Source organism: Phasianus colchicus, chromosome 1 (genome assembly GCF_987193195.1).
Source record: "Phasianus colchicus chromosome 1, bPhaCol1.hap1.1, whole genome shotgun sequence".
NCBI lineage: Eukaryota > Metazoa > Chordata > Aves > Galliformes > Phasianidae > Phasianus > Phasianus colchicus.
This window is the reverse complement of record NC_143436.1, coordinates 191529839-191551343: the sequence shown is the minus strand read 5'-3', so window position 1 is coordinate 191551343 and position 21505 is coordinate 191529839. Positions and strand designations below refer to the sequence as shown.

The 21505-nt window shown below is 39.1% G+C and overlaps 2 protein-coding genes across 9 annotated transcripts in view; both read left to right on the top strand.

Moving 5' to 3' along the window:
* Positions 1-15419, top strand: part of SYTL2 (synaptotagmin like 2) — a 55891-nt gene extending 40472 nt beyond the window's left edge. For 4 of the 8 annotated variants that reach the window (XM_090134087.1, XM_031612454.2, XM_031612456.2 and 1 more), the window contains exons 9-20: positions 830-931; positions 1892-1945; positions 3159-3206; positions 4494-4588; positions 8589-8708; positions 9628-9797; positions 10170-10272; positions 10616-10786; positions 11318-11396; positions 13018-13117; positions 13865-14070; positions 14917-15419. In XM_090134087.1, coding sequence (XP_089990213.1) covers positions 830-931; positions 1892-1945; positions 3159-3206; positions 4494-4588; positions 8589-8708; positions 9628-9797; positions 10170-10272; positions 10616-10786; positions 11318-11396; positions 13018-13117; positions 13865-14070; positions 14917-15062 — 1394 coding nt within the window. In that variant the 3' untranslated portion in view covers positions 15063-15419. Of the gene's footprint in view, positions 1-829; positions 932-1891; positions 1946-3158; positions 3207-4493; positions 4589-5648; positions 6241-6466; positions 6547-8588; positions 8709-9627; positions 9798-10169; positions 10273-10615; positions 10787-11317; positions 11397-13017; positions 13118-13864; positions 14071-14916 lie in introns of those variants that run through there. The other 4 variants (XM_031612455.2, XM_090134088.1, XM_090134089.1 and 1 more) reach the window with 4 other exon arrangements.
* A 1731-nt stretch (positions 15420-17150) lies between these two features.
* CCDC89 (coiled-coil domain containing 89) lies at positions 17151-19494 on the top strand. The gene is made up of 2 exons (XM_031612457.2): positions 17151-17314; positions 18302-19494. Exon 2 carries the CDS (start codon positions 18309-18311, stop codon positions 19356-19358), a length of 1050 nt encoding a protein of 349 aa, XP_031468317.2. The 5' UTR covers positions 17151-17314; positions 18302-18308; the 3' UTR covers positions 19359-19494.
* The last annotated feature ends 2011 nt before the right edge of the window (positions 19495-21505 follow it).

Genomic DNA, 21505 nt, shown 5'->3' with positions numbered 1-21505 from the left:
ATTCATGGTGCTGGGTTGTTAAGCATGGCTACAGTTTTTCTGGTAGTCAACTTGAAGTATATTATCTAAAACTCTATGTGATACCTATTTCTTAATTGAATGCTTAGGATATTTGTTTTGGAAGGATGAGAAGAACTAATTAAGTCCTTTAACTGGAGACTGTTTGACAAACATGTAATGTGTTTGGATAAGCCTTTCTGATCAGAGGAATTCAGCAGCATGAGTCAGTCACATCAGTCTTCATGCTCTTACCCTTTCACTCCTTTCACTCCTCCCCTGTGACATTTCTTTCAAATTAATAACACCGTAACACAGATTCTGGTATTTCTTCTAAATACCCTAGATTAAAAGAGGAAATAAAATCAGTGCCTGACTGAGATCATTCTTTAGTTTGGCCAGCTAGTCTTTGAAGGTAAAAACTTATGGAGTGGCTGGATATTAAGACAACACCAATACTTTATGCTGTTTAACTTAGCATTGCATTGCTGCCTATTACACAAGGAAACAAGCGTATAAATGAAGCAAGCTATTTACCAGAACTTTCATTACTTTAATTTGGCAGCTCTAGTGTAATAGTTTAAACTTTTTATTCTGCTCCTGAGAGACTGGAAATGCTCTACTTACTTACAGAGTCTGAGAAATCTTGAAGGTTCTAGGACATGCCATGTTTGGATTTATTTAGTATTTTCAGTGCATGCTCAATGTCTTTGCTGAAGGTCAAAACAGATTCCCAGAAGAAATTGGTGGTTGGCTTTTTTTTTTTTTTAAGTGACTTGTTTAAAAAGGCATGTCTGTGTGTGCAGTGTTCATCTGTTTTGTCTCATAACAGGTTCAGAAGAAGAATTAAATCCTGTTTTGATGGCTTTGAAAAGGAGTGCAGATAGGAAAATGCCTTCCAAAAGTCTAGAGGACATTCCATCAGCTACCTCAAGTGAGCACAAAGCTTGTGTGTGTCTCTCATGACCTCTAGTTTGGCTTGAGCATGCTTATGCTTTTTTTCCATACAACTTTGCCAAGCTGTATTTTTATCTTTTTTTGTTTGTCAGTAAGCAGTGTGAAGTTTGTATTGTAAAACTGATTTTTTTTTTTTCTCATATGGTTTAGTTTTCAGTTCTTAGTTTTCCTTTTGAAACACTGGGCTATGAAGCAGGCATCTTCCAAAAAATGCACCATTAGTCAGTGATGTACATTTTCTTTGATGGTTAGAAAGTTTTCAGTAGTGAAAGTATTAACAACCACCCAAATCAGTAATGAGCTGCAACTGCAGTTCTGTCCTGGCTGCTTGCTTGGCTCAAACATGTAGTCAGTGGAAACATGAAAAAATTGTCTTAGTTTAGTAGGTTCACCTATTCTAGCAATTAATAAAACCAAGCTCATTTTAAGAGAATGGAATGAGACAAGATTGTACTTAGGAATCGTTCCTGAGCTTTCCCTGTAGCCTCCTAAAACTGTTATTATTGATTACTTATAATGTGTGTCTGCATTCACCCTGCTCCTTGGTGTTTTTATGTTTATTTCATGTCTAATGGGGAAGATGTGAACTGAAGTGTGGAGGTGTAGATTTTGAAAGGTGTTGGCTATTGTTGGCAAATTAATCTTCTAAATCTATTTACGTTGTTGCTCACTTCTAACTAGTTCCAGGATGTAGGTATGCACTAACATTGTTATAACAGCATGCTGATAGAAATTGTGTCAAGATGGTAGTGCTTTTTGGATGCAGAATTGAAGTAAGCGTTTCAAGTAGAAAGCATCTCTTGAATTAACCATTCCTGCGGCTCTGCTGTTTTTTCTCTTTTATTTTTGTCAGTAATTCTGTGATTACTACTACAATCCATTTCACTGTAATGAACAGCAAGCTTTCTAACCATGTGTTACCTTTTTTCCTGCACAGATAAAGGAAAAATAAATATTCCAAAGGAAGAATTAGCTCTTAGTGCTGAAGATGGTAAATATCTTGTGTGTCTGCATGGAAGTTTGTTTTCCAGTATTCTCTGCTAGTGAAAGTGTTTTTGAAGCCAAGAATTGTATTATTCTTTGAAATTAGGCTAACTGCAGCATGACTTAAATGCTTTTGTAGAATTTTCTTATTTTATTCTTAAGTACTAGACTTAGGTTACGTCATATGATATAAGAACAAACTGTGTGCCATCTACCAGCATCTTATTTTGGCCTTTGGTCATTCAGCCTGTGAAACAGTTTCTGTAATCATTTAGAGCTTTGAACACTAGCTTAGCGAAAAAAACTGGGTCTAATTCCATATTGAATTTGTTCATCTGTTACATTATAGCATGCAAAATGACTTTAAAAAAGGAAAGAAAAAAGAAAGCCCTTCACAATACATCCACTGAAGAGGATCTCTGCTGTCTCAATCCACCAAAGTAGAATTAGTTTAAGCAAAATATGACACTGGATTGGCTACTGCAGATAATGTTAATCTATTAATGCATTACAGGTGCTTTACTGTTAATTTTTTCTATGTTCCTTTAGAAATTTCAAATCTAAGCAAAACAAAAGCAAACCTGCTCCAAAATCATGTCAAGATGAACATGCTGGAGAACCATTAAATAACATTGAATATGCTGGAATATAACACAATTCTTTCTTATCCACCACATTGTGGCACTACAGTTTTAAAAACAGTTGTGTAAAGCTACATGTTTTGAACTTCAAAGCATTTTGAATGTTAGTGGTCTATAACAGAATAGAATACATGCAATGGCCAATATGTTAACAAGTCTTAAAAACTCTGTACTTAATGTACATAATGTTGCCTTCAGATGGAAAGCCTTACTGAAAGCACATTATATATTCAATATGTAGGCACTTATCTGAAAAGGGTGGCTTTTTTTAGTTAAATGTGTTGTTAAATACAATGATTGATGTTTGGAAAAAATGATTAACCCAACCAAACTGATAACTGTACAGATACGGTAAAGCAAATTATCTTGAAAATAATATTCATGATTTTGTTTTGCTGAGCTTACACATTCATGTTCCCTTTATAGTGATTTAGCTCCTATAAAGAATGATGCAAAACATAAACATTCATGAGGGTCTAGAAAAGTAAAGGTTGTCACACATAAAATATGTTGATGTTATTTATAAAACTGTAAAGCTGTTGTGCCACTATTGACTGTTGTCAATACTGCACTGAGCAGGTCTGAAACCTGATCAGCGTCAAGTGAGGAATGAAAATGCAGCAGGAAGTGAGTAATAGGATTCTTCAAACTGACAATGGAGTAGTTTCTCCACTGATATTTAAACTAACACATTAAACATCTTTTTTTTTTTAACAACTAACAAGTTGCACATCTAGACTAGAATATTGCTGAATAAAGTAACTGCATCTAACTGCATACTGACAATAATTGATATCTTAACCACTGTTTGAGCTTCGTCATCAAATGCTTTGTAAAAATCTTGACTCTGTAGGAACAATCCCAGCATGTTTGTGGTGTTAAAATGTATACAACAGGTACATACATAGTTCTGTAGCTGGCTGTCCATTGCCAAAAAATTCTCAGTCATAGGATATTCAGTATTAGTATATTTCACCATGTGTATCTAGTGCAAAGACCTGTAGTACGTAGAGCTTTAGTGTATCATTAAATACGAGTGTGTTTAGAGCATGAAAAATTCTAAGAATTGTGAACTGAGTAAATAAGATCTTTGAAAGTCTAGTTTGTGTAAAGAAATAAATGAAGAGCACAGAAGTGAATTTCAGTAAAGGTGTAGCAAAGTTTGAGCACTGGAACTGGCTCCTCAGGGGAGTGGTAATGGTACTGAGGCTACCAGAGTTCAAGAAGCATTTGGGCAGTGCTTTCAGACACAGGTTTTGAATTTTTGGTGGTCCTGTGTGGAGCCAGGAGTTCAACTTAGTGATCCAGCTTAGGATGTTCTAGGATCCTATGAAAGTTAAATAGATTGGCTGTAAGAAACTGCATCATTGAGATATGCATTTAGAATTAACTAGGAATACTTCACACTTGAGACCTTGTTCAAATGTAAACATTTCTTGATTCAACCAAACATATGTTGCCATTTAATTGGACTGAGAACTAAAATAAACATAGTTTTGCATGTAGACCAACTTCTTACCAAGAACATTCTGATGACCCTAATGTCAACAATGGCAAGGTTGGTGCATGAGTACACTTATCCTTATTCTGGAAAGAAAAACTGGAAGGTAAACTGATCACACTTGATCAGAATGAACTTTCAGCACTCAGAATTATTCATTGTCAAGCAATGCAAATATTTTGTCTTCTGACAGATAAAGTTTTGTGGCCAGAGTTACAGGAGATGTCAATCTAGATCCTTCCTAATGGTAGCATCTCTGAGTTCTAGAAGAAAGTTTACAACTTAGATGTAAGCTTTTCTGTGCATGTGCATGTATTTCATCCGAGGTTATTTGTTTTTAACCATGCCCTGCTATGGAATCTCACTCTTTTGATGTCCAAGCTTTTTTTGAAATTTGAATTGCTGCTCTTTAGTCTCCACAGTGCCTTCCCAGCCTGATAAGCCATTTTCCAATCCTGAAAAAGTCAAAGGACTGAGCAAGTCAGTACCATCATTCCTACAGGAAGAGGTATGTTACATCTCTTGAAGAACTGTAATTAAAAATTTTGATTGTTGTGGCATTATGCATTTGCCAAATAGTATTTCCTAGGTTCTGCCAAGCCAGTTTACTACTTGCTCATAGCATGTAACTTTTGCAGTATAACAATCAGGATGACCACAAGCAACCTGTAGCTTACTAACCTTTCAGACGCTTTAATAACTTTTATTCCTACAGTACATCTCTACATAAAAAGTATGTTTTATCTAGGAGATTGAAGCATAGTGAATGTTAGCTGTTATTCCCAAAGGCAATTTCTAATCTTAAAATAACAGGTCTTTTATCTTCAGAACATGCATACATTAATATATTTGTTTTGTTCGGAGCCTAAAATGTTTGAGTGCGTGTGTAAGACTATACATAATGGCATCTTCTGGTGACCCTTCTCAGAGGGGTAGTAGTTTGGGATGGAGGTTCAGTACGAGGCTCTCTAAATGAAAGCTCAGTATGTCCAGCAATATCTTCGTAAATAATTTAAATTATTATTTAATGTCATTAATTCAGTATGATTTGTAAGAGTATGGTGTGGGCCATGGAATAAACTCTGAGGCCATGTTCATAGCTTCTAAAATGACACCAAAGTTTGAAAAAGATAAGCTATTGGAACTTGGCCTGTGCCTTCCCAAACAGTGAGAAGAAAAAGGTGTTGAGACTATGTTTAAACCAAACACCAATCTCCAAACATAAATGTCTAGAGTAGGTATCTCTGTAGATAACAGAATAGAATCATAGAATCTTAGAATCCCCAAGGTTGGAAAAGACCTCCAAGATCGTCTAGTCCAACCATCCACCTACCACCAATATTTCCCCACTAAACCATGTCCCTTAGTACAACGTAGTTCAACTTAGTTCAACTCTTTGAAAGGGTAGATACCAGCAGGACAAGGAGAAATTGATTTAAGTTGAGGGAGGGAAGATTTAGGTTGAATGTCAGGGGGAAGTTCTTTACAGAGAGAGTGGTGAGGTGCTGGAACAGGCTGCCCAGAGAGGTTGTGGATGCCCTGTTCCTGGAGGTGTTCAAGGCCAGATTGGATGGGGCCCTGGGCAGCCTGGTCTAGTATTAAATGTGGAGGTTGGTGGCCCTGCTTGAGGCGTGGAGGTTGAAGCTTGATGATCCTTGAGGTCCCTTCCAATCCTGGCAATTCTGTGATTCTGTGATAACATCTAAACATTTCTTGAACACCTCCAGAGATGGTGACTCCACCAGCTCCCTGGGCAGCCCATTCCAGTGCCTGACCACTCTTTTGGAGAAGAAGTTTTTCCTACTCTCAAACCTGAACCTCCCCTAGCACAACTTGAAGCCATTCTCTCTCATCCAGTTACTACTTACAGGGGAGAAGAGGCTGACCCGCACCTCACCATAGCCTTCTTTCAGGGAGTTGCAGAGAGTTATAAGGTCTCCCCTGAGCCTCCTCTTCTCCAAATTAAGCAACTCAGCTGCTCCTCATAAGACTTGTGCTCCAGACCCCTCACAGCTTTGTAGCCCTTTCCTGGACATGCTCCACGGCCTCAGTTTCTTTCTTGTAGAAATGGGCCCAAAACTGAACACAGTACTCAAGATGCAGCCCGGCCCCAACAGAGCTGAGCACAGAGGGACGATCTGGAGCTCTGGAGAATAGGAGGTGTTTAATCATTGCTGAATTCAAATAACTCCATAGATTATTTTTTTCTTCTTCAGCTCCATAGTATGAATGTGAATTTTAATGGAAATTGTGAATACAAACTTCCCTCTTCCCCAGGAATCAGTTAGTGATACCATCTTGCAGGTCTACAAAATCATGACATAGACACCAGAGTCCAATTCATGAGTGATATGCATTAGATGACACAGGCTTTAGTGCAACACAGAAGTGAGGAGCATAGATATCACAGAAACACCTGTGAAATCACTGCTTACCCCAGCCATTATTGCTGTGACTGCAGTCAGTGTAAGCATAAATGTTTTGGGTTTTTTTTCTGAAAATGTGGCTGAAAGGACTGAAGGGTCAGGATCAGGAATATGCTGTACCCTGTCTTCCTCTACTCCCTCCCAATATGTGAAACATTCAAAATGTGTTGATACGAGTTTAATTAATCTTACCTGAAGTGCAGAACTTGAACACAAAGACACATTTAGTGTCTATGAATTACACCTTATATAAAGATGCTCTAAAATTACAGCGTCTTAATGGCCCTTCTCAGAGAAATGCACAGGAAATATTTGTTTATTATATATTTATTGTTATTTAGGGTTATTTTAACACTGCAGCATGGACAGTTGGACAATTAATATTTCAAGATTGATATTAGAGCTGGGATACTAAACAAGAATTGTGTAACTGGGGGTCTAAAAGCAACCAGTTATAGTATCTGTAAGAAACCAGTTAAAAAGTTTATTCATGTGGGCTTTGAATGAAGCAGTCTCACCAATATGGGAAGCAAAAAGACTATGTATAATTGATTTGTCACAGTAGAAAGTTCAAAGATGCTTCCTTTTGCTACTCTAAGAAATCCAGCACTCAAATCTTCAGTAAATCTGTTTACACTGTTCCAAATTTATCTTTAAAAGTTGCGTAATACCTTCAGTGCTCTGAGTCTGGTGACCCAAAACACACATGCAAACACACATACATACACACATGCATATATTTTATAAACGTATATCTACAAATACACATATGCAAATATAAAGTGTATATCTATAAAATTGCATGCACATGTAGCATATGCCGTTTCTGCCTTCGAGTTCATTATCACCTGTGTAAGTCTAGTGAATATAAACTGGTGGATAAATCTGATAGAAATAAGAAGTTAGAAATAAACATTAAAGACAGCGTGTAATTGTAAACTTAACACTCATTGCTATGCACTGGTACAGAATTATTTTAAAATATAGTGCCAAATGACTAAAATGATCTTAGCCAAACATATGTCCCTGCTTAACAAGTGGGGGATTTTCCTGTCTTTTTCAAACAGTGCATGTAACAGGGCTGATTATCCACCATGCAACTGTTACTTCACTCCCTGGATTTATTTTGGCTAGTCCCAAGTAGCAAACTCAAATCATTTCTCTTTCAGGGAGCCCTGCATAATGTAGATGGCAGTCCTTGTCCATGGCCTCATGGCCTGGGGAACAATCCTGCTTTTACTTAGCAGCATAGATATAGCCAGAAAAACTCTGATCAGTGAATGCTTATGGAGACTTATTCAAAAGTATATATGCTAAATACTTATTTCTGCAGATATTCTTAATGTGTGTAGAAATTGTTGTTAGTTTGCATTTGTTCGTAGAATATCAATGACAGTGATTCATCTGCATAAATGAAGGGGGGAAGCCTTGTACATTGTTGACATATGGAAAACATCAGGGAGATAATGCTTTTTATAGTAAATTGCATAGGAAAGCTTATGTGGAAAAAGTCTTCTGTTCAGTGATAGCATGGAGATGTCATGAGTGGGGTTGTAAGCATACTGCCTGCTGATGACCAAATAACCCAAAACTGCAGTTTCTTGATGTAAAAGCAGTTCCTTGCTTGCTGTCTTGCAAAATAAGCATTTTTTCAAAAGCCAATCACTTTATCCAGTGCTGTTTTACTGGTTCATGTTACTTTGCAACTAACTGTGTTAAAGGATTGGGAGAGGAATTGATGGTTTTCTCTGTATAACAGAAAGGGACTGGTGAAAGACCTGAGCACTGTCACTTGCACAGCATAGTGAAGTAGAGAAGTTGAGTTTAATTGGCCCAATAAAATTAACTTTCTGTTAATTTGAGCAACTTTCCATTGCTATTTGAGATTTAAGAAAAACCAAAACAAACAGTTGCATTATTGCTTAAGAAATGTTTTAGCTTTCTGTTAGAAAATTTAAATTCTAGTTTTCTTTGAGTCCCAATCTGCGTTATTAACATTGGTTTCCTTTTTTTTTTTTTTTTAAATGTTCCTTGTAACAACAAAGAACCTACACAGACCTTCTTTCTGTGATGTTTTTGTAGAGTGATGACAGAGAGACAGATACAGCATCAGAAAGCAGTTATTCCTTTGACAGAATCAAGAAGAGTCCCAGCTCTCTAACCAATCTTAGCGGTTCTTCTGGCATGGCCTCCTTATCCTCTGTATGTACACAAAAGCCTTGTTTTAATGACACTTTATTTTTGCTAATCTCTTCAGAATTGTTTTGGCTTCCTTCTTCCTCCTCTATTTCTTTCCCTGGCATCTGTCTCTTCCTTCCCTCTCTCTGCTCTTTCTGTTATGTGAACCTTCTCTTGGAATTGCCTTTAAAATTAAATAAAGATTATTTTTATTTTTTGTTTTCTAATAGTATGCTGGAGCTTGCTTCGTCTCACTCTCCAGCATACTCTATGAACACTACACAAAGAGGCTTTTACAATAACAGCTTAAAATTGTAGCAAAAGTGGGGAAGAATTTATATAGTACAAACACTTAGAAATGGATTAAGGGGTAAAGGAGAAAATAAGTGAAAGAAGGACAATATTGCTATGTGGGGTGAACTAGATAATCAATTCTAAGAAAATAAAAAAAACACACATATATTCTTCTATTTCTACCTGTCCAGGGTTTAATTTTCAAGTATGTTTTCTTTTGGCAGCTAATTCAGGCACATAAAGACTTCTTTGTTGTTATTTTCAGAAGGCATGTTGTCCTAAAGTTTTAGGCTCTACTTTCTGCAAAGATAAGCTGAAGAGATATACACATAATATCTCAAGGATATGATCTCACACAATCTCTACATGTATAGCATCCTATCATTTTTTTATTCTGCCTTAATGCAATAAATAATTTATTCTATTGTTGTTGTAGAAAACTTGGCCTAACACGTTTTAAGATTCACAAATAACATTCTTCCTTTTGCTAAGGAACCTGTATAATAGTGTCTGCTATATTTCATAACTATATCCAAAGGGTCATAGTTAATTTCTTTATTGTCTGAATCCTGAAAGTAACTTCTGCTCTCTTGAAGTATTTGGTAGAAATGCAAAGCCAGAAAATTTTTTCCCCTTGTGTATGATACAGGTGAGTGGAAGCTTAATGAGTGTCTATAGTGGAGACTTTGGCAGTGTTGATGTGAAGGGGAACATTCAGTTTGCTATTGATTACGTAGAACAACTGAACGAACTCCACATTTTCATTTGCCAATGTAAAGACTTGGCAGTTGCAGATGTCAAGAGACAGCGTTCAGACCCGTAAGTAAAAACAGAGAATATTTTCTTCCTTATGTAATTTTTAATTTTAATGCGCAGAGAGAACTGTATTTTCTTTCCAACAAATCTGTATAATTAAGTAAACAGCCAAATAAGTGGAGGCTATAACATGCTTTACATGTTTTTTTACTCTGAACTGAATATAGAATTGCTGTATAAATCGTTACATACATGAATGTGGGAAGCTCAAACTTCTAAGAATATGAAATTCTATTTTAAATTCTGATTTCCAAGATTAAGGGGAACTTAGTTAAGTGGATTTCTTTTACTTTGAAAGTAAATACTTGTGTATTTTGGAATAGGAAGTTGAAAGGGGTGTTTTCTTGCCCCTATTACCAATCTGTTTACATTTAGGTATGTGAAGACCTACCTGCTTCCAGAGAAATACAAGCTGGGCAAACGGAAGACCTCAGTGAAAAAGAAAACTTTTAATCCAGTCTTCAATGAAATACTGCGGGTATATAACAAACACAGATTAGGCATGAAGTATAAGAAATTCTAACTTTCCAGATTCAGATGCTCTCAAAAGAGATATTTGTGTTAAGATGAATTGCTCCACAGGTGTACCTGTGTTTATCCACTGATAGTTTATAGTATTCTCTGGATTGAGAACACTAACTGTTGTGTAATACTTGCAAACAAACTCAAGCTACTTAGGAACTTAAGATTTGAAATATTAAAATATGAAGAGAGTTTTGTCTTGAAATGAAGTGAGCAGTTATGTACATTATAAACTCAGACATATTTTTCTCTTTAACTGTGTCATTTTCGTTTTCCCCTTCACTTCTCCCTTCTGGCAGTACAAAATTGAGAAAGATCTCCTAAAGAATCAAACCCTTAATATCTCTGTCTGGCACAACGATACCTTTGGGAGGAATAGCTTCCTTGGTGAAGTGGAGCTGGATTTAGGAACTTGGGACTGGAATGATAAATCCAACAAGCAGATCAACTGGTTTCCACTCAAGCCTAGGGTATGTTATTAAGGATGGGTTAGCTGTTTTATATTTTCTGTGTATGTGAAAGACCAAATCATTCTTTATTTAGGCCTGATTTTGTTTTCTGTGTTTTTTTCAATGTGAAGAAGTGAGGTGAATATGAAGAAGTGACACATACTTATGCCATTTTGCAAGACAGCTGCTGCTGAGGCTGATTTCTAGATAAATATTCCTACAGAAGTGAGTTTATGAAGTGCACTTTTCGTTGCACAAAAAATAAGTTTCTTATGTACCACTTCTAAGTACACAACAATGGAAAAGAAGTGCTCTCAAGGGTTTTCGATCTCTCCTGGGTCTTGTCCATCACTTTAGTGGTAGGACTCTGTATCTGAGGCACTGTCAAGTGGTGCAGCTTGCCCTAAATCTGTGGTGTGCTCTAAACTGAGGGAAGACTGAAGGAGAAGAAAACAAGAAGAAAAATTATCATGTACAAGTCAAGCTTGTTACTGTGCAAAATTTTGTGTGTGTGAACTGTAGCGTTTGAGAGGTTTTTTTCTTAAATTTCAGACTTCAGCGATGGCTTTTGAACTAGAAAACAGAGGGGAGATGAAACTAGCCCTCCAGTATGTTCCACAACCTGTTGGAGGTATGCTTTGCTTCTTGGAGTTTGCCACGGATTTGGAGTTTTAGCTGGGGGCAAGAGGTGGGTTGGGTGATGTCCTGGTTTTAGCAGTATTCTAAATAATGGCATCCTGTGGCAAGCTATCTGATGCTTAAGGACAGTGCTGGGTGCACTTTCTGTGTGTTGTGCTTCTAGCAGACTCAGCTATTTCATGTGAGTTCTGGCTCTGGGAGACATGATCTTCCAATTCTAGGTGAGGGGGAAGAGCTTTCAGCTTTTCCAGGAGGCCAGCTGTGAGGGCCTGCTGATAAAGACTAGCACTGACTCTCTCCCTCCTCCCCTTTATTCCTTTATCGTGAATGGTGTGGTGAGCAGGACTAGGGAAGTCATCCTGCCCCTGTACTCTGCACTGGTGAGGCATCACCTCAAGTACTGTGTTCAGTTTTGGGCACCTCAGTACAGAAAGGATATGGAGGTGCTGGAGCAGGTCCAAAGAAGGGCAACAAGGCTTATGAAGGCTTGGAGAATGTGCCATATGAGGAGAGACTGAGGGAGCTGGGGCTGTTTAGCCTGGGGAAAAGGAGGCTGAGGGGAGACCTTATTGCTCTCTTCCAATGTCTGAAAGCTGCTTACAGTGAGAGCGGGGTTGGTCTCTTCTCACTGGTGACAGGTGACAGAACAAGGGGAAATGGCCTCAAGTTGTGTCAGGGTAAGTTTAGGTTGGATATCAGAAAAACTTCTTTTCAGAAAGGGTTGTGAAGCACTGGAATAGGCTCCCCAGGGAGGTGGTTGAGTCACCATCCCTGGATGTATTTAAAAACCGTTTGGATGTGGTGCTCAGGGACATGATTTAGTGGAGGGTTGTTAGAGTTAGGGTAGAATGGTTAGGTTGTGGTTGGACTCGATTTTATTTTTTGGTCTTTTCCAACTTAAGTGATTCTATTGTTCTATCCTATGATTTATTTTTTGTATGTTTGATTTATTATTCATAACTGTTGTGTATTATTTCACACCCCATTTCATAAATTCATTTTCCCTAATCTCAATGAGGTTTTTTTTCCTCTAACTTTCCTTCCTTTTCCCAAGGGGAGAGAGGGGTGTTGTGTTATTAATACTTCAAACTGCGACAGGTGGGAAGTAGCTGTATAAAATTTTTCAACAAATTCATATGTCTTGTTTTAAAATATATATTTTTTCCTAGAGAATTAGGTCACTCTGGCCATGAATTCAGTTTGAGGATCACTTCAGAGTCTCCTATTATTTTTATGTTCCAACAGAAGAAATTACCTGACTGTTGTAGTATTAGATGTACAGTCCAGTTAATCCAGTCTGTATACTTATGTTTTGTTTTCTCTCTAAATTTTGGAGATTATGAAATCATCAGACAGTTGCTGTGATTTGTTACATAAACAATTCCAATGCATTACGTTCATGGAAGTAGCTGTATGATCTTGCCTGTCAATTTATAACTGGCTGGCCTGACACTGAAGCTAGGTCAGGCCTTCAGTCTAGCCAGCCAATCGATAAGAATTAAATATATTAAGAGCACAGAAGAGTTCATTTGAAAGTATAAGCAATGGTAAAGGCTACACTAGGTACCTACAAAGATCAATCAGAGCCAGGACTTTTTACTGTCATTTTAAAGGAAAGAAGATTCTGTCCACTGGTGAGGTCCACATTTGGGTGAAGGAATGCCGTGATCTTCCTCTTCTGAGGGGCAACAGACTCAACTCTTTTATTAAGTGGTAAGAACTGTGGTTGAAGTCATCAAAAATGGTGGCACAATAATGCCACTGTTATTTCTAATCTTACCTTCAATTTTCTATGTTTAAATCAAACACAAAACCACAAATCCTTAATTACTTTCTGATTTTTCTTTATTGTAATGCAAATTGTCCTGCAGGACTTGTAACTTCAAGATCCTAAGTATTTACTAGCAAGTAAGATGTACTGGGAAAGCTTTCTTAGTAGCCACCACCCTTTTATTTCAACTGTTTAGCTTGTTGGTGGAAGGGGTACTTAGATTTAAGTGAAGTTATGTGTCTGGTACAAATTGTATTTAAACAAAGCAGGTTTGTGCAAGAGTATGCTTTAGTTTACTGAATCAGGGGAGAAGGTAGAAGTGAGAGGCACAGCTGTATTTCTTTCTCTCTACAAACTGATGTAAAATGTAAAGAGGATAGCAAGATGGTTGGGAAATCTCTGGCAGTAGCAAAAAGGTTTCAGCATCATCAGTGATAATCCAGCAAACAACCTCACTTGTTCTTCTTCCCTTCCGTCCTCTGAAGTACAAGAATGGATATATCCATTTCTTGGAAGGGTCTGAGAACATGACCTGTGAATTTATCTCCAAGATGCTGAGCCATTTTATCTTCAGTTGCTTTGTAACATGCAAAAGAGTGTTAATCAGTAGTTTTTGTTTATGGAATACATTTAATGCCAGTTACACTGTTAACCTGCAGTGCAAACTGACTGTTTTTTTCTGTCTGAAGTACGATTCTTCCAGACACCAGCAGAAAAAGTCGCCAGAAAACAAGAACAGTGTCAAAAACTACAAACCCAGTATTCAACCATACCATGGTCTATGATGGTTTTAGACCAGAAGATTTGAAAGAAGCCTGCATAGAACTCACAGTCTGGGATCACAACAAACTTGTCAACCATTTTCTGGGAGGTCTCAGAATAGGCCTTGGAACAGGTACTAGAAATTAAGAGATTAATCCTTAATTTACAAAATTTTATTTCTTTTCTATCCTTTCCCTTTCCATTTCTTTAAAAAAATAAAAATAACAGCCTTCCAGCCATTTATTTACTTAAGAGTTTCATTCAGTGAGTTATCTGTTCTTTGTCACGGATCCTGCCTTGTCAGTCAACCCTAATACTACTTCCGTTTACAAGTTAGAACAAATGTAGTAGAAATAAACCTTTGTCCTTACATCACACCTGGTATGAAATACAAGAATATACTATTTCTGCACCCAGAATCTTGATAACATATCACAAACTTACGCATACAAAAACTAGATAGGTGGTGTAGAATCAGTATTTGGTGAAGATAAAAGGATAGATTGGGAATGTTTGATAAGATTTGAAGATTTTGGATGTGGAAACTTATAAATGCAAAGATGTTTATTTGCAGAAAGGCAGTGTGAGATATGTAGATAGAACTGCATGTTTTTCCCAGTTGTTATATATATATATATGTCCTTTTCTCGTCCAAGGAGGGGCAATGCATTTACAGTCTTGCAAAGCAAAAGCAAGAAAAAAAATGAATTTTCAGATGGTTCAGCAGAATAACTTAAAATACAAGTGAGATCAGTAAACATCAAACTTAGTCTTAACAAGTGGAGAAAGATAACGCAGTCTGTGTGCAGAATTGTCACTAATTGCATTTAATGGAATTATTCAACCATAAAAGTAATAGAGTTAGATCTTGAAAGCACTACCTGAAGAGGTGAAACTGTTTGAGAAGACAGGCAAATTTGATTGTCAGCTCTCAACTTTGCATAATATTAAGTGATCAATGTTTCTGACATTTTTCTAGGCAAAAGTTACGGAACTACAGTGGATTGGATGGATTCTACTTCAGATGAATCTGCCCTGTGGGAGAAGATGATAAAGTCGCCCAACACATGGGTGGAAGATACACTACCTCTCAGGATGCTAATGGTTGCAAAGCTGACAAAATAAGGGCTTTCTGATTGCTAGCAGCAAAAAGAATTCTTTGGGAATGGAATTAAAAGGTGTGGTGGTGAAACTTGGAAGAGGAGCACAACAGCTCCTTTCATAGTCTGTGTTCTGTGGCTGTTCTGTTTCAGTGCTATCAAGTGTTACTTCATATTTCAAGCTAAACTTCTGCCTGCAGATCTATGCAATTTAAGGGGCTAGTTCTTCTTATTCACTCACAAAATATACTCAAGTAAGAATGCATTTACCAATTGAGTGGTAGAGGAATCTGTGATACCTGAATGCTTGTGTTGCCTAACTGAAGTGTTGCTTATTCCTTAAACCTATATTGCCAGCCAAAAAAAAAAAAAAAAGGAAAAATGAGTAAACTTTGCACTTCCTGGATTGTTTGTGAAATGTTGTTAATGAATTAATAGCAACAGATGGCATTTTGTTCACGCTTCTCAGCATCTGCCTACATCTGAATCCTCATTATGCTACATTGGATCTCTCCTGCAAGGACTGTGCAGAATCTTTTTTTAAATAAGTCCCTTTATCTGTGGTTGTACTTCTATATGGTATAGAAGTTGCTTCTATAATGGAAGAAGCACTACATGAAGTGGAACTGTTGATATCTTATTCTGCAAGATGCAGAGGACTGTTAATTCCAGTTTACTAGGAAAAATTAAGTTTATAAAGTTTGCTTATACATTTGTTCATCACCTTGCTAATAAATCAACATTACTTTTAAATGCTGAAGGCATTGGAGTCAAACTTTTTCATTCAAATGCTACTCTGAAGGATCTATACTTGCCAGTTTTAATGATGATTAAAGTACTGGGTATTCATTTTGTAAAGTGTACTCATTACCTGTACCTGTATCTGTTAGCTTGTTTTGCCAAAATCATTTCTCTGTTCTTCAGCGCCACCGTTAGGAGAACGCTGGGATTACGGCTGGTCCTGGTTTAGAGAACTCAGCAGCACATGAAATGGGACAGGGACTTGTAACTTGCAGAAACGCATGCCACTAAAGGAAGATAAATACATAAAACACAGTATATTACTCTAAAAAAAAAATAAAAGCAGCCTTAAATTGAATTAAATCTAAATAGGAATTTGTTTATTAAAACTCAATGCTTTGTTAGCTATTCAGTATGAATATGCAATATAATGAAATATAATAAATGCGTGTTTATTTGCAGTAACTGCAAGGATTCAGAGGTTGGAAAAATCCTGCATCTAAGATTAGGGAGGAAAAAAATGGCTCTTCACAGCTTCAAATCAGTTGCTTAATTTAATCATGAAAATGTAAATGCTCAAACTCTTTGGTTATTTGTTGTATGCCATGAATGGGAAAAAGGAAAGGTGCTTTTCAACCTGCTGGAGAACACCCATTCTTTAATCAGCTGGGCAGTCTGGAGATCACAAAAAGAGCAATGAGTCTCCATCCCTTATTGCCTCAGCTGCTTTGGATGAGGTAAGTAGCTGGTACAGATTGCACTTTGCTTTTCCAGAATCACCACCCACTCAGGGCAGGCTTACTAAGAACACAAAAGTCAAGTAACTGCTGTACCATTTAAGTACAGATATGTTGTTCTGAAGCGTAGTATACACACTGGCTCATACAAGAACAATCATTTATGTCTGGCAGAAACCTCTTTATTTGTAATCACCGACTGCAGGATTTCATTTTCACCTTAAAAAGTTGCTGAAAATATGACCAACAACTTAACAGGCATACACATTTTTGTTGTGTTGTTTCCTGTGAAGCCTAAATGCATTGCTGTGCCAAAATAGCTTGGGGAGCTCAGCTCATAGATGGGGTCTTGAGGCTTTAGATTTGCAGGCAAGTGCTGTGTAATGTCCTGTATTCTATACTGTACAACATTTCAGTAGTTAAAAATTTAATTGCTATCAAAATAAAAGTTCTGTCCATATATATATGGACTCCACAAAAAAAAAGGAGTTTTTTTTTAATGCTCTTGGAAATGCTAGCAGCATTTGTTTGCTAAGAACTACTCCCAGCTACTTCCACAACTTCTGGATGAAGTCAGGATTCTGTGACCCATTCAGACCTGCATTGCCATGGACACAAGCCCCATGCTAAGAGTGTCAACAAACAGGCCAAGGAAGGAAAACACCTGGCAACAGAAAAGACTTGTCCTCCTGAGCCCCTCTCTCTTGTTTTTTTTTTTCCACTGGATAGCCTCAGCCTTCTGGTCCTTCCCTGTTACGGCTGAATGTTTTGGCAGGAACCAAAGCAGCAGCAGTGGAAGGTGAGTCCCCAGAAGCAGCATCCGTGCTGTCACAGCTTGGCACCCGTCCAGACTTGGCAGGCTTGGATTCATTTTTTTGCTGGATGTTGTTCTTCATCCTTCCTTTACTTCTCTCTCTAAGGAATTTTCCCTGTGCCCAGACTTTACCTCCAGCCAAGGCACAGGAGGTCTCAGAGCCTGATTATTAGCAGACTATTTCACATGCTGTGTCGTTGCAGGTCTGCATCTGAAAGTTGTACTTCAGTTTTAGATAAACTTTTTGTACATCTGGGTAGCATTCCATATGATTAGGCACTAATAATGGTGGTGGTGCTGGTGTAACATAAATACCTTTAGATGAGAAACCAGACTCAGCAAACAGCACCAACAGTCAAATAAGGAACCTCCTCTCCAGGTGCTGTCTTTATTATAGTGCATTCAGTAATTATCGCCACTGAGTAGATATGTTTTTTTTTTTAATTCATTAATCTCTAAGCACAGTGTAGGGCTATTATTATTTTCAATGAATAATATACTTCAAAACCATAAAAATCAATTTGAGGATTGAGCTGACTCTCTATGCTCTACTTAGATTTATAATTCCAGATCTGCAGGAAAAAAAAAAAAAAGGAGGAAAAGGAATTGATAAGCAATTATTTCCAGCTTTATCATTTACTGGCTTTTTACCTAAATGTAACAGTACTTCTTGTAGCTCTAACAAGCAGTGCTTTGAAAAGGAATAATTACCAAAGCTAGTAATTGGCAAATGAATAGGCTTGTGTAAATACCAAGCCTACGATTCTTTGCTTTTGCATCATGGAGTCTGGTACCGTTCTCTTCAGTCTGCTTGTCTTTGAACTGGGGTCTGCAGAGGCAGAGAGGGCTGCAGGGCTGCTCTTGGTTTTAGGTCCACCAGTTTAGTGCAGTTCTGGGAATGCTTCAGACCTGCTGAATGTCACTAAGAGAATTGGTCTCTATGAAATGTTGTTTCATCTTTGTCTGTGACAGTGTCTCCATGGCCCAAGAGGATGGAGAGGCAGTGATGGCCAACTACAGAACTGATGCAGAGATGGGCAAAAATACAGAAGATCTGGCAAAAGGCATGCAGACAACCTGTGGGAGCCCTGAGGAGAAGAGAGAGCAGGCTCTGCTACGGGCACGCCTGGAAGAGCAGCATCGCCTTATCTGTATCCTGAAGAAAAGAACAGATGATGAACGCAAACGCTGCAAGAGCCTGGAGCAGCTTAACGTGGAACTGGAGAAACTGAGGCTAGAGGATGCTGTGAAACTAAAAACCCAAACCCAGCGGATTCAGTACTTGGAGGATTTGGCCAACAACCACGAAAAAATGATCTACTCCAAGGATGAGCACAAGAAACAGAACACACAGCTGAAGGAGGAAAACCAGCACATGCAGAAGGAGAACGAAACCCTCCTCAGTCGAGCAGTGAAGGACAAGGAGGCTGAAATGCTCCAGCTTGCTGCCCAGGCCAGAGAGCTCTCACAGCAGCTGGATGTTCTACATGAGAAATGTGCTTGTGAGAGATCCAGGGCCCAGCAGCTAGAAAAGGAGCTCCTGGAAGCTCAGAGCCAGCAAGCACATGCCTGTGTCTTGCAGGTTGACTCACTAAGACAACAGCTGCAGCGCCTACAGGAGGAGCACCAACAAATGGTGGAACAGCTAGAGCATGGAGAAAGCCAGCAGAAGGCTCACGATGCCGAGCTGCAGGCCAAGCTGGAGAGGGCAAATGAGGAGAAAGAGCAGCTGCTGAATCTGGCCAGAGAAAGGGGCAAAGCTCTGCAAGAAAAGCAACAGGAAATTCTTCAACTGGGGAGGAAGCTGGAGATGGCAGAAAGAGCCAAATGGAGAGCAGAAAGGAACATTGTTAAAGAAGTGGCAGCAAACTACGATCTGAAGGTCCAAGAGCTCCAGCAAGAGCTGAAAAGCAGCCAGCAGGCATACAGTGAGCTCTCGCTGCAGTTTGATGCTTACAAAAAGCACAGTATGGATTTACTGTCCAAAGAAAAAGCATTGAATGTCAAACTCCGTCACTTTAAGGCATAAAACATCAGCTTTCTGCTCGGTTCTTAGCAGGTGCCTCTACTGTACCACTCCACTGATTCTGTTCCTGTTTGTGCAGCCATCTTCTAGCAGATCTCTGTAATGTACTTACAAGCTTAAATCCTTCTGCAAGAACTGGTCTGGAGCCTTTAATAATTCTTTTTGTCACAGTTTTTAATAAGAGCTCTGTGCCATTAAATCCGAGCAGGGGTTGTCGAACTAGCCAAACCATGTCAGATCTGTAACATGAAAGATTACGGGAGATAACTTCAAATGTGAATTTGATTTTATTCGGTCCTAGATTTTTTTCCCAGAGATTTTTTTTTATTTATTTATCAAAAGCACTCGTAGTCTCTAACTAAGTCTCTAACTAGTCTCTAACAAACTAAGGGAGTTTGATTCTCCCTTGAAGTTCAAGAGATGTGGGATGCTTTAGAGGCATCTCTGGACATCCAAGAATGGAATCCAATCTTGCAATGGTTGTGGCATGAACAATAACAATTCAGAAACTTACTGGGTCCAAACAGTAAAATCACTGAAGCAAGATATTACATGTAGTTGTTCTACAACTGCCTACAGTTCTCTTAGTCTTATTTAATGCCAGTGTTGTTTATATCCCTATTCAACTCAAAGTAAGAGATTCTTTGGGTGATTTCAGTTGTTTTCAAATTAGGTTGAGGGTCTAAGTAGTACAAAACCTAAGGGGGCAGGTATGGCAATTTCTGGCCAAAATCTTTCCATTTGTCAGCACCGTGGTACAGCGAGATTCCCCATCCTCTCCTGCCTCTCTCCCAACTGAGGAGGTGGTTTTGGCTGCTGAGTTTCAGCTCCTGAAGCCTCCAACACTCACCCCACAATATGCCAAATGGCACCCTGCAGCTGGGCTGCAGGTAGCTGCCAGGACTGCTCTCCAAGTTCTCATCATGTAAGCATGTCTTAGAGACTGACTTTTTACAGTCTGATGCACTGGGGTGCATTAATAAGAGTGTGGCTGAGGGAGGTGGTCCTGCCTTTGTGCTCTGCCCTGGAGAGCCCACAGCTGTGTCCAGTTCAGAAATCACAAAATCATAGAATGGCCTGGGTTGAATAGGACCTTGAAGATCATCTAGTTCCAACCCCCTTGCTATGTGCAGGGTCGCCAACAAGCAGACCAGGCTGCCCAGAGCCACATCCAGCCTGGCCTTGAATGCCTCCAGGAACGGGGCATCCACAGCCTCCTTGGGCAACCTGTTCCAGTTCTGGGTTCTCTAGTTCAAAGAAGATGGGGAACTGCTGGAGAGAGTGCAGTGAGGGGGCACAGAGATGACCAGGGTCTGAAGCATCTCTGTATGAGGGAAGGCTGAGAGATGGGAGGCTGTTCAGCCTGGGGAAGACTGAGAAGGGATCTTATCAATGCTTATAAATACCTAATGGAAAGATAGAGCCAGGCTCTTTTCACTGGTGCTCATTGACACAACAAGGGGCACAAAGTGGGAAAGGAAAATTCCCGTGAGTAAAAACTTCTTTTCTGTGAGCGTGGCAGAGCACTGGAACAGGCTGCTAGAGGTGGGGAATCTGCTTCTCTGGAGATGTTTGACACCTGCCTGGATGCCTGGACCTGCTGCAGAGAATGGGCTTTAGGCTGGGGCTGGGCTCCATCTTCCCAGAGCTCCCTTCCAACCCCTACGACTCTGTGACAGTGACAGGACAAGGGGTACGGTTTAAAACCAAATGACAGATTCAGATTTAGGTTAGGAAGAAATTCTTTACTCAGAGGGCGGTGAGGCCCTGGTGCTGCAAAGAGATTTTTTAAATTTATTTATCAAAAGCACTCATAGTCTCCAACGTTTGATTCTCTCTTGAAGTTCAAGAGATGCGGGATGCTTTAGAGGCATCTTTGGAGATCTAAGAATGGAATCCAATCTTGCAACATCTGTGGTGCCCCATCCCTGGAGATGCTCGAGGCCAGGTCGGATCTGCGCAAGCTGAGCTGGTGTGGGGCACGCAGCCCATTGCAGGGATGAGGTGTGGATGTGCCTTAAGGTCCGTCCCAACGCAGCCATTCAGGCACTGTTAAACTCCCCCACAGACGCGCTTTTCCCGCGCGCGGGCGCAGCCCTCAGCCATTCCTCCCCCCCTCCTCCCCCCCATCCCCTCACGTCCGCCGCTTC

Excerpts from the sequence above, each read along its gene's own strand:
- CCDC89 (XM_031612457.2), top strand. The coding sequence starts at position 18,309 with ATGGCCCAAGAGGATGGAGAGGCAGTGATGGCCAACTACAGAACTGAT.